A 13793-nucleotide genomic window follows, 5' to 3' on the forward strand; every position below is an offset into this window, starting at 1 on the left:
AGCTTTAAAACTTTAGAACTGAGACACCGCCAGTTTTATGTTTCCAATCGCAGGCAGTGCACAGATGCTAAAGTTAGCTAACGAGTGCTGCTGGCTAACTTTTATGGACACTAACGTTATCTCGGCTCTTCTGGTAGGTACTCTGTGTTTAGCTCGCCGTGGCAAATCGGTACTTTCTTGTGTAGTCGTCAGGTGAATGTGAAGGATAAGTGAGCACTTGGATTTTATAGAATAGTCCTGTGATCGAAAACAAGTGACGGTACGGCTGTTTGTCATCGATGTACCACGTTACCGCTTTACTCTTCAACAACGGCAATTTTGCAAGCTCTTTGTGTGTTTGAATCCAATCAAAAGTAAGTCCACCTTATGTTTCATATGTTGTTCCGCCTTCTGAATGAGTGTCATTAACCTGAATCTCAAACGTCCTGCATCAGATTACACTCCATTTCTTATTGATCCTTCATTGTTCACATTTATCAAGCTGAAGTTCCGATAACCTTTTCTCTTTCCTGCCAGGCCTGACACTGCAATCTCTAATATGAGAGCTGGGCTCACAGTTTTAGAACCACTGCACAGAAGTGAAAGATTAAAGAAATGAAAGATAGACTGTTAGTTCTACCTCACTGGGCAGTTGCTTCTTAGCTTTTGGGTAAAGATAAGGATTGCCCTTTATGTCATGTCTTAGTTTCCATAAGGCCGATCACAGCACGGAGAGGGATGGTGAAGGAAAGAAAGAGAGAGGCAAAAAGTTAAAGGAGGATATTGCATGGATTAAATTGGAGACGATAGTACCGTAATTGGGATGTACCTCAATCCCTCCACATTGACCAGACGATTAATGATTTGATAACGTGCTGCTTTACCTCGGGAGCAGAATAAGGCCTTTTCAATCTAATATACCTAACAACCTAATTTTTTCTGGCTTAAAATGCCGCTCAGAGCAGTAAGAGTTGTTCGTCAAGATGGATACACGTAGCACCGGGTATGTTTTCTCGGCAGTGAAATTACACCAATACCAACTGTGGTCGAGAGACCTTGAAATAAGGTTTTGGACCCCGCGACAGTTTTTAATTAAAACAAATGAGAGTCTGAAATTGCTGGAAGAGATCTTGTTATTGAGTGCGCAACATGCAGCACATGATGTATCGTATGTTTGTCACATAATCTATGAGGCTGAGCTCGTTAGTAAACGCTGCAATTCAGTTAAAATTTGTATGTGTCCATACTAATGCTAATATTTCGTACTCCTCCACATGCAAATGTCATTTTAACTGACTAAAACTAAGATTTTTTACAAACGCCTTTCGTGTATGCCCACGAGCATGTGCTAGAAGCAACAATCGCGGCCTTTCTACCAGTTGACAGGAGAATAAGCTGATGATAGATGAGCATGATCACAATGTTCTTATCTGGTATTTGATGAATTGTTTGTGTAAACTTTCCCGCCTCCTACTGGCTCAGCATGCTTGTTTGAGCGTTTGGGGTTATTTTTATGTTCTCCTCTGGAGGAAGATATTTGGTAAAACAAGAGTGTAGATAAATCCTGTGATATGTCTTAATATCAAATTGTTATTACCATAAATTAAGCAATTGTGTTCATTGATTTGCAAAATTGCCCATGTAGAGCTGTATATATTGTTTTATTAATCAATTAGTTTATGAAATCTATCCATTCATTATCTATACCATTTATCCTTTGAGGGGTGAGAGCCAGTCCCAGCTGACATTGGGCACAAACCCTGGAAAGGGTTCTCCTTATATGAGAATATTGGCGGACTTTCTGTGCCATATTGTACAGAAAACTTTGTAATTGTTTGGATGTTCCGTCTAATTATTCTTCTACCTTTCATACCTGCCAATGTTGGGAGCTTGTGACATCCTGCGTTGGGAGTTTGGGGATCCCATCAGATGGGACTTTCCTTTCAGCAGGTGCTTGTACTTAGGATTGTGCCGTAACCAGCGGAGCAGGGCCTCGCAGGCGTCATTACGCATTCCAGTGTTGGTCAGGCTCACTGCCAGAGCCATGAGTGCGGGTAGGTTGTTCGGGTGGAGCTCCAAACACCTGGATGGAGAGGGAACCAGGGCCAGGAGAGGAGAGGTGGTGAGAGGTGCACACTTCAAAGGGAAATCTAGAGTTGACAGACGTTAATTGGGACAGGCCGAAGCAGAGGAACATCAGGCAGAGGCTAATGATTTCTGGTTCATGATGGATGAGCCGCTCCTCTCCTGCACTGTCCCTGCTGCAGAGGACCAGGTCGGCATGTTGCCCTCACAGGCACAGTTTGAAGATTTGCGTTTGGTTAGCCTTCGCTGAATGGTTACATCACCACTTATATCATGTGGACAACTGCCACTAAGATCTGCAGGGGCCTTTGTAATTGAAAAGGGAAGAAGAGCAGCGCTGTGTTGGCTGAACGTCTTGGATTATTTAAGAGAAGAGGGAGGCCAACACAGGATTTAGCTTTCATCAAGATAAATTTCAAGCCAGATTTACTTCAGCCGACGTGCCAACTTCCTTAAAATCCTTGTAAACTCAGACAAACCAAATTATTTCAGTCCCCCGGTGGAGATTACATGAACTCTGGTTTAGGCTACACAGATCCACTGTAAACTGGGATGTCTTCCTTCTGCAAGCCGTTGACTTTGTAAACAAACAAGGTTCCAAAAAATTCTAATCATCCAAACTTTCCTCAAGTCCAGATTGAAACTACCTCATTTTTCATGGACAGAACTAACATTAAAGTATTTCATCGATGGTTGCCACATAAACCAAATCAAATAAAACTAACTATAAATAACTGCTTTGCTTTCTCTTTCAATTATTTTGGAGATATCCAAATATCCTGCAGCAAACATTTCACAGAATACAGCAGTATTGTAACATATTGCATTCTATTTGAAGGCGGGACTAATGCCAGGTAAACATCTAATCTCACTTCAAACTCTCCCCTCACAGATGGAGCTCTTACATAACCAGCAATTAAAACACAAACCATGCAAACTACCCGAGGTTTTTTAGCATATTCATAAATGTGTTGGATTCAACAAGCGATATCTCAAGGAATGAAAATATGTCATTTGCACCCATTGCAATCCCATTTATTCAGAACAGCTATTAAATGTTGTTTTTAAATTATTTAGTTTCACAGAACAGCACTTTCTCTTTTTTGGCTGTCTCTAGTGTTTTCAGTTGACTTGTAGGTGTTCACACTCTTAGATAAGTGCCGTGTCTGGCCTCTGCTGTGTTATGAATGAAAGTGGGTCACCTCCCATTCAGGATTCTCCTCATACCCTGGCTCTGTGCAATCACCAACCATGCAAGGTTTCTCTATTTTAAGAGTAAAAATTGCAGATATTTCCTTGCCATTTCTTTTTTGAAAGTTTGAGACTATAAATACCATGATTCTTTACTTCAAAAATGTTCTTGCTTCACAGACAAAAGCTTACAGAAAGTGTGAGGCACGTTTCACAAGCTGGGATTCATCATCTAACAAACTTCAATTAAGTCCCAGATGTGCAACATATGGTGTACTCGAGCTGTAAAGGCTGATTTATGTAAACCACCTAATTGGGAAATGGTGCAGTTGTTTCTCCCTACCTTTGGAGGGAGACAATCGCTGACTGCTCGTTCTCATTTTCAGCCTGGGTGGTCCCCAACACTTGCCAAGCCTGCAAGGAAACAAAATACAGGCAACAGTAAACAGCAGGGGTGGAAACCTGGACTCCAAAGCCGGTATTCTCAAGAGGCTGAAACTCAGATACAGTAGCTCAGCATCCATTGCCAGGCACAAAGAGCCTGATCCAGCACAGAGCGACTGATAACCAGTCTTTCAGACAAACTGCCACAGGGGAGCTAAAGAACATTTTAACATAACTTCACAGAGATTTCCATGAGGTCAAACCCAAGCGCATGCAATTATGATTAAAAATTGTTTTGCTTGGAGGACTGTCCTTGGGTACTCTGATAATGCTCCATGAAATCATCTCAACAATAGAAATGTATTTTTCAATTAAGTTTTCAGAAATTACTTCCTGATTTTGTTGTAGAGCTGAATGATTAGTAAATTAATCTGTCTAAATTTGTTAATTAATACTGTGAGAAAACATGTATTGGAAGGTTGGTTGGACAAAACAAGTTAGTTACAACATCACTGAGGGGAAATTGTGGTACAGAACCGAAATATATTATATTTTAAATGAGACAAAAAGCAACAAATCCTTTCAATGAGGACTATGGAAAAAGTACATGTTTAGCACTTAAATATTAACTGATTATTAAAACAGTTAGCCCACATCTGGGGAAAACAAATTCAAAGTACCCTTGATCAGCAAGAGGGACAGAAAAACGAACCCAGAGACCAAAATGTTGGATTACGAGATTACTCCTCCGTATTTTTGTCTGTAAGGGCACATTTAACATGTTCTGAAGCTAATCTCTGAAGAAGCTCCTTTTGTTAAACTCTTTGCAATGAGGGGCGAAATTATTCTGGAATAATTCAGAGGTCTTCACAGTGGGGCAATAAGCCACTAAGCGCCCTAGGAGGAATTTCAGAATCCCATTAGTTCCATACACTACGGGATAATCCTCTCCTTGGAATAACTGGCACATTTCTGTATATTCCAGGGGAATCTCAAAGTACTTTGTGTGAAGGCTTTGCTCTTTCAGCCTGCAAAGAGGTCATTTCGTTTGAAAAGGGGAGTATACAAAAGGAGTAAAACCTGTGGAATGAGCCAATATTCAGCTCACTGGGTAAATGGAATTTCTCATCAAGAGTATGAACAAGATGAGTAGTTTGTCCACAGTAAACAACTCTGTTTAACGCGAGAACAAATCTTTGGCCTCCTCAGGCAATCAGTGTCTGGCCCTGTGGGTCCTGCCGACTAAATCTGCTCCACACAGCCGGTGGTCAGTGAGGCATCATTCCTCTCCGGCTATCTCAACATGAGGCTGAGTGAGTGGGCCAAGATGCAGCTTTGAGTGTGTAGTGAAAACCACACTGCTCCAATGTGGTTGACCGATGCAGGACTGCAGTTTTATTGGGGCCATAAACTGTGCCATAAATGTGTGTTACGCTCCTTCCCTAATATGACTGGTTAAATAATAAAAAAATTACAATCTTAGTGAGTGTGCATGTGTGAACAAAATCAAATCACCTCTGAATCCTGAGGGTCTTGCAAGACAGCTGCTTCCAGCAAAAGCACAGCATTCGGCAAGTCTCCCTCTCGAGACTTCTTGAGTCCCTCTTCAAATGCGTTGGGAAAGTCCTTATAAGGATTATCTGTGTGGAAGTAGTAACCCTGTCAGCAAAGAAAAAAACGACAAAAAAACAGGGGACAGAGGCAATGTCAGTTACTTGCTTAAATGCAAACCAGGGCAACTGTCCTGTGCGGTTGTATACTTCAGCAAAGCCGCAGCAGCAAGAATCGATCTTTTCTGCTCCACATCTAACCTGGGCTAAGCTCCCCCGGGGTTTGCCTTTTTAAATGTTAAACTTTGCATTTTCAAACCGTGATTACCCTGGTGTGTCGTTGCCTGCTTCTGAACATGATGACGGCTTTCTCTTTAAGAACTTGTTCTGCACAGGGATCAATAAGACAGCCGAGAAGTCTGCACTTGTATGAATTCACTTATATAAGAAGGGCATCTGTGATGGGCAAAGTTTACCGCTTAGCCTCAGCCATATGTTCTCTGTAAAACTCACAAACACTCCGACATGATATTATTGGGTGAGGATTTAAAGAAAATCTACCAGTTTACCTCGGCTGTGAGTCAATAATCTAAGACTTTGTAGAGTTATTTTACAGTCAAGACAGGAATGCATTATTTTACACTACATAGACTGAGAATACTATCTCTACAACAGTGTCATCAAGACAACATTAATGCACATGATATCTTTATGATAGAAACCTTCTCATGTGGCGAGACCGAGGAGGGAATCTGCGCCTGCTCGTTCTCTGTCAGCCAGTTTCGCCGAGCGAGCTCTTCCCACTCTGCTTGCATCTTGTCCCAGAACTCGGTGTCTGACTGCAGACGTCAGAGAGAGACACAGTGGAGGAAGAAGGATGGATAGGTCGGAGAGTGGAAGAAGAAGGAGAGGGTGAACAAAGGGAATGAGTAATTAGTGCACTGTGGAATAAAGCTCTTGTATTTTCCCATTATCCTACAGCTGGAAATGTCACGTCTGTCGGTTCGGTGGGTGGCTATAATGTATGAACTCTGCACATCTGATGAATCATCACATCTAGAAGAACAATCTGCACTTCAAATACTAACAAATGTGACCCTACTGTGGAAAATCTGTACAAAATAGAGAATAGGGCTGGTTTAATTTTTCTTTTTTCGATTTTCTGATTAAATCTTTTTATTTTAATGATCCGATATTGATTCATAAAGAGGAGGAATCTGTCTTTTAATATATGCTTTTTCCCATGAGTCACCCCATTTGACATAAGAACAGTGGCAACAGTTTAGTGATTCGCTTCTCTCATCTCATACATGATGCTAAAAACATGATCTGCCATGTTTATTATAATATCTCTGGCACACTCCTGAAATGAAATCCATTGTGAGTCTTTCCTGTCTATTGCGATGAAGGAGACCAAGAACTCATCAATGTGTGACAGCGCAGTGTACTGTGTGTGTGTGTGTGTGTGTGTGTGTGTGTTTGTGTGTGTGTGTGTGTGTGTGTGTGTGTGTGTGTGTGTGTGTGTGTGTGTGTGTGTGTGTGTGTGTGTGATGCTGTAGAGATGAGGAGGGTCAGAATGATCTAGTGTGTTTTGGGTCAAAGGACGTTTCATCTCCACATCGTAGAGGCTTGTGATTGACATGGAGGCCACAGTGTGGCCCCTGATGGGGAGCGATGGCAGGTAATTGCAGGCTGCTGACTCTCAGACAAATTGCCTGATGGAGAGTCTCCACTGCTGTTTCTATGAGGAAGTAGAGGGTGGTGGAGAGGCTGGATAAGTCTTAGATGTCGTAAGAATTTGGATTCAGTGTTACAATCTTAGTGCCAGTTCTCTGTTGGGGTCCTAATAGAAGTTAATTTTGTTTTTATTTACATAATATGCATATTTATGAGCTAATTTTAAACCTCTTTATGTTGTTGAATCCAGAACGTAATGGTCAAGATGCTTAAGTTTTACTACATATAGTTTTACAACATAAATGAATTGCTCCTGTGTGTGTGTGTGTTAATAAATATAGAAGCTGTTTACCCTTCACTACTAAAACAGCTGAGTAAATGTAGTGTAGGGCAATATTTCCAAGTCCAATTACATTAACTTATACTTAACAGTAAGTACAGTCCATGAGTAAATGTACTAAGTTGCTTTCCACCACTCTACAGAGCCCAGCACTGTTAGTGGCTGCTTGCTCTCTTCAATCTCACACTCATGTGATTGGGTGTCATGCTCCAATCGTTATGCTCATTTACATAATATTAAATTTGCTTCCAGTATCTCTTACTGTGTGCGCCAGTGTTCGTACTGTGACCTAATCCATCATCTCGTTATTTGTGTCCCAATGATAGGCAATTGTTTGCGTTGTGAAATCCCCTCTAGTGTGTAACTCGCTCGCCCCTAAGTTGCACGACAGGTGACAACTTATTTGTCGTCATTTGAAATGGAAGAATTGTACAGGCGGGTTTTTAATTTACAAGAAATTCAGTCATATTTCTTTACAACGCCGTGAAGGGCATTCTTCAACATGCATTGGCAGTTCAATTATGTGAAACAAGACAGAGATACAGAGAGGTAATTTATATCCTGTGTATCACTGGAGCAAACTCGTCCCTGTGACTCTAATTTCAAAACCTCTGATGAAGTGTTAGGTGAAATGGATTAAATCCAGGACGCTTCCTGTCGCCAACCTTGTCACCACTGCCTGAAATTACATGTTGGCATTTTGGAGGGGCGGTGGGGATTTATAAGTTACTTCACGAATGCATTATTTACAACATGGATAATCATGAAAACTCCATCAGAGGCAGCTAGAATCCAATAGGGTTTTTTAGTCGGCTGAACTGAGGTTATTATTATATACAGTAGAAAAAGCTGTAGTCTGCATGGAGGTAGTTTGAAGAACTTGATGAATCAAGCTCGATCAGTGAAACACAAACTAAAGATCATTGAGCTGCACTATTTGTTGTCCTTAAAGCTAATACCATAGATCAAAAACAGACATATAGAAAGAATAAATTATATTCAGCAGGACTCAGAAGATGTTTTTGTTGACGCTTCACCCATATATTCCCCGATTTGTCTTAACATTAATACATGTAACTGGTCTCAATGTTGTGGCAGATTAGTGAATGAAGTTGTTCCCAAGCAAACAATATTCAACCTGCAACAGCAAAAGCTTAATCCTGTATTTAATTTCATCTATATATAGGGAAAATACAGATCACAGTGATGTCGATGTGATACGTTTATACAAATCTGCCAGTCAAGGATATCCTGTTAAGAAAATCTGTAGACCATTTTGCACATGAATAAAAGTATCAAGGGAAATGTAGGTCTCTGGGCTCTGAAGTGCTTTGCAAACATAAAACAGGCTATTTCAGGCAAGTCAAGCGACTATTTAGTTGTGATGCGCTTAATCAGTGACTGTAAATTCCCTGTAAGTAAAATTAGGTGAACTGGTAAATTGTAAGGGATGTTTGAGATTACGTAATTTCAAACTCCTGGAGCGTCTGTTAAGCTGAATCCAATATTATTCTTAATATTTCTTTTGTAAGAAAAATAGATAATAAATTGAAGTATCACAGTTATATTTTGCATAACTACTGCATCCTAAATTACTTGTGTGAGTGCTTCTGAAGTGAACGCTGACGTTAACTGTGTCTGTCTTTGTTCGCTGTTTTACCTTGAGACGCAGCCATGGGAGGAAACCAAGCACGGGAAAAGCCTTTACTTATCCACTTTGCTCAGGGAGCTTACGTTACAAAAAGTCTCATTATTTACCAGTGACAGAGAGCAGCCTAAAAAAAAAGCTCTCCCCATCTCTGTAGCCTGGCTTGCCTGGCCTTTTAATGTTAACGAGCCCCTCCCCCCCGCTCTGCTGCGTAGGCCAAGTCCTTGGTCAGCGAGATAAAAATAGGGACCTGGAGTCCTGATAATGTCACTCAGAGAAGAATGAAATACATTTTAGTAGACAAAGTGCTACCAATGGATATTGGCACACAATGGAATTACCTCCTATATGGATGTCTGCGATAACAGCACACAGAGCTGCAGTGGCCGGGATGTTTCTTGTAGTCCTGTGCGGTTGATAACCACAGAGCTGTGCATCAGTAACAGGTGCATAATGTCCTGACATGTGTTTTTGTCTGGTTATTGACTGTGTTAAACTAATGGAGCTTTCATGTATTCTTATCAGCGTTCACCTGCAGCAAACCCTTCTTTTACATTTTAGACTTGAATTGAACTTTTATAACCAAATTCTTTTTGGAATGGAAATTTAACAGCTTGGTGATATTCATTGTAAATATTTCTCCCAGTCTGTCTTATATAAAGGTCAAGACTTTGACACCAGAGACCATGCTCGGCATCTTTTTTACTTTCCGTGGAAAGATGTGTTTGTGATCAAATATTGGAAAAGTAACCGCGACATGTCTCGTGCTTCAAGTCACCATTGACCTTTTGAATATGTAAAGCAGCTATAGTCTGTCAACAATGTTTCAAGTGACAGTTAATGTGTGAATACAGAGTGAAAGGTGTTGCGAGTTTTATGGTGAGTTTCAGCTCAATGATAAAATGTTTCCCCCCAGTCTTATTGATATATAGCCTTGATAAAGCAAAATAAGCTTTAAAAATCCATTGTACACTTCCTGCTTAGCAGCACCAGACAGACACACACTTAGTCTGTAGCTGGTGAATGAAGCAGAGCATTTAGATACTAAATAGTCTGATACTTTCCTCAGGAGTCTTTAGAGACCAAAAATGGAGCAAAAAGATGCATAATGTCGAACATTTTATTTCTGTTGCCACTTGGTTGTATATAACCTACATTTAGTATGAGATATGATTCCCTTGGTGGAGGCCTTGTGCATCCTGACCTGAAACTTTGCAGCTCAACTGGAAAAGTTTGCTATTGAGTTGTCTGCTTGACAGCACACACTGATGAAAGTTTTTGTGGGAGGTAAACACATCACTGATTTGCTTTCCCCCTTCTGCATCTCCCAGCAGGTCTGTGGATTAAAACCACTGACCTTTTGCTCGCCAGTCTGCATCTCTGACTTCTAGGCAACTGCTCTGCAAAGTCTCACTAAACCAAGACCGGCCTCTGAGCAATATTCTGCAAGATGAAAGTAAACCTGTCCTGCTGCTGATTTAATCAAACAAGAGGCGGCTCAGGAACCTTCATCTTTATCGCCACCGTGGGAGTGTCGTCTCAGGCCCCACAGCCAATAAGCTGTTCCCTGAAATCAAAATATACCCTGCAGCTGTTCCAGTGGGTAAATGTTTAATAAAGGTAGTACACTGTCATCAGCTCAGAGAAAATGATTGATAGAGATTGATTGGTTTGTTCATGCTCATGCTCATGGACACTTCCCTATTCAGGAAATATCTCTCCATCAGACTCTTTGTTAACGAATTCAGAACTGAGCTTATTCACTTGGGCCACTGCCATTTTATTCTCTTTTGACAAGGATTTTTATATTTTGATTATCGCATAAAAACTTCAGTTTCTCATCAGTGCCAGCTTTGTAAAGTGGAAGATATTTCCTAATATCTTGTCTGCACACTAGTTTTTTTTTCGTATTTGGCCTCTTCATCTAATTGAATCAATTGGCAGAACGGCGAAGTGTTGATTTAATGTTCTCTCTGCCCTCTGAGCTATTTTTACCACCATATCTTCATAAGTATGAAAAAGCATGCACATGCACAGCTACTTCAGTGGAAACTATCTGATTGTGGGCTTTCATTTCGACGGTGGAAGCCAGAATGGCTGACCGCTTGCATCAGGGCTCCTCTAGACCAGAGGCCAGCACTCAGGCTGCTGGATCGAAGCAGCTAGATACTGTTACCGATCGATGCTCCGTGCTCAGACGCTTGTCCAATAGCATCTCCGAAACTCCTCGCTTGCCCTCTGGCTGATGTGTGTTCTCAAACTGTGCTGTTCTTTGAGAGGAAACAGCTTACGGCTTATACAAGATGTGACGTCATCGCTAAGTTTGGGAAGGGATCCCCGAGTGGGTCGGTCCTCTCCTCCACTGCTGCTCCTCTCACCTTTTCCCCCTCCTCCTGTTTCTGCTCCCATTATTTATTGACCACTACACATAGCTCAGCATGCATTAGACTACTGTAGACCTCAGTAAAGCTGAAGTAACTTTATAGTGCAGGGTTCACATTTCTTAGGAAGTGACATGTCAACTCAATTGTAGAATTGCATTTTGTTGCAAGTAAGAAAAACTAAACTTCCTTTTCTGTCTAAGCTGAGAGAAACCTCATGAAAATGTTGCAAAAGACGAAATATACAAATATTTGTTATATTTAATTGTTGTTTCATCTCATCCATCTTATAAGTGATTCATGCAGTAAGGTTAAGTATGATTACAAGGTGAGGATAGTAGATCCTCAGAGGTGTTGGAGGTTTTCATTTAACATATCTTCCATGTTGTCATTGGGGCAAACCCTGCCATGAGGCTGACGCCACAGGAACTTCAGGCGTATTTTCCGACTCGACTCATGCAGTGCACACTCCTATGATGTATTAAGCCACATCTAATTACTGTAACTTCCCCATCCCCTGTGTTACTTGATACGTCTGGCCGAAAAATGACTGACCTATTTACCTTCCTATTGTTAGCCAGCTGAGAGTTTTGAATAATTTTCTGGGTCAAACACCCTGTGAACTCGAGTGTATGAATAGAGATTTACACTGTCAGCTCACACCGCAGGAGCAAATACAGGATTCACCATGGTGATCGTTTGACAAAGGGTTAAAAAGGGCTGAATAAGTCAAATGGAAATCAGCTCCACAGGGCTTCAGGTAGATATTTACATTTCAAGGGTGATTATGAGGCTACATGGAGAAAGATGGATGATTTCCTCGGCTTATACTTCAGCGAATTGTCATTTTAGCACACCTCTCTATTAAAATAATATTAGTTTTTTTCCCCCTAATATTATATATATCAAATTGGAGGCAAATGCTTTACTTGTTGACCCTCAAAGTTTTCAGTGTTTGCTCAAACAACCTTCTAGATCCTCTGGAAAGGAAAACCATGATTTATTACATCAAATTATGCTTTATTTATTATGTATTTAGCTGTTTCTCACATTCTAGTTCAGCTTTTTTTTCTTATTTCAAATTGTTGCTATTTAGTTTACTGTTGGAAAGGCACAGGAATGAGGTCAGGTCTCGTGCTGAGATCGGGCTTGATATAAAACTTGATATAGTCCACACCAATTACAATTTTATGTGGTCCCAGGTTCAAAGTAGGGCTCCTAGAGCCCTGTTCTAGATCCGGACCTGTAATATAAGCTCTGCTGTTTAGTATTGAAAAACAATTGTTTCTTTCTTGCTAAATCTTATTAAAAGTCAGCTGTAAAGTGGACTCTTTACTGACAGGTGACAGATGTGAGATGAGCTCAGCAACACTCTGCTTACCTCAACAGCAGCCTTGGCCCGCTCAAACTCCTCCTCCAGGGACTGATGTCTGGACAAGAGGGAGCTGCCCAACCGCTGCTCCTTTGTCAAACGAGCCTGTCACACACACACACGCGCACACACACGCGCACACACACACACACATACACACACACACACACACACACACACACACACACACACACACACACACACACACACACACACGCACACACACACACACACACACACACACGCACACACGCAAACACACACAAACACACACACAAACACACACACACACACACACATACATACATACATACGCACACATACATATGAAGACACCTTTAATTATATACATTAATGCACAGACAAAATTCATTATGCCCATACTCACAGAGCACATCACAAACACACATCCACGTAGCACAACACATCAGCCGGAAGGCGAGAACGGGCAAGGAGGGTGGGCAGTAAATATCCCTGCCTCGACAAAGCCTCTGACATTCTTAGGAAGACCAGCGGACTCAGCACCGTCAGCATCTCACCCCCTACAACCTGCCCCAGGCCACCACCAACTGTATGTGAAACTGTTTATGCCTCGGATACAGTTGCTCTGCCACAGAAAATGAAAATCAATCAATTTCACGCGCAAGGTTTTGCATTATTAGAGTGCAGTGTAGCTTCCATGATTCCACATTACACCTACACATTTCATACTGGAAGGGGGTAAATGATTTTGAGATGCCCTTCCATGCTCACATGTGGCACTCGATTTACTGTAAGTAGCAGTGACATGTATATATTCCAGGGCCAGTAAATCCATTACATAGAATCGATGGCTCCACGTGTGTGGGCTTCCTAAGGCTGCTTGGCATCCAGACCAGTCTGTCATTATTGCCATCTCTGCAATCTGCCATTATACAAGACTAATTGAGGTTACATAATCCCAGTATTAACTGACTCTCATGAAATTGCCTCATTAATTTATTGGAGATAACCACATTTTTATTTACGAGAGCAAAATTCATGCAGTGTTGAAATCAAGAGTCTGTGTACCATGCTGTGCTGCATCAAAATACAACTGCCGTATGCTGTAGCATGGTTGTTAAAGGAAAAATCCACCCACTATTCTTGCTTTCCCATCTTTGTCAATTTTATTTTATTACCGAACAGTTATTGTTTAATACTAGAA

General features: G+C 41.2%; 1 protein-coding gene across 1 annotated transcript in view; it reads right to left on the reverse strand.

The window, feature by feature from the left end:
* The window catches only part of pex5la (peroxisomal biogenesis factor 5-like a), a 37269-nt gene that overhangs the window by 6210 nt on the left and 17266 nt on the right, over positions 1-13793 (reverse strand). Inside the window, exons 7-11 of the mRNA XM_061078440.1 lie at positions 12617-12712; positions 5912-6028; positions 5155-5298; positions 3599-3669; positions 1844-2062 (exon numbers count right to left, since the gene is read on the reverse strand). Coding sequence (XP_060934423.1) covers positions 1844-2062; positions 3599-3669; positions 5155-5298; positions 5912-6028; positions 12617-12712 — 647 coding nt within the window. The remainder of the gene's footprint in view (positions 1-1843; positions 2063-3598; positions 3670-5154; positions 5299-5911; positions 6029-12616; positions 12713-13793) is intronic.

The sequence above is a fragment of the Limanda limanda genome, chromosome 9 (assembly GCF_963576545.1).
Source record: "Limanda limanda chromosome 9, fLimLim1.1, whole genome shotgun sequence".
Lineage (NCBI taxonomy): Eukaryota > Metazoa > Chordata > Actinopteri > Pleuronectiformes > Pleuronectidae > Limanda > Limanda limanda.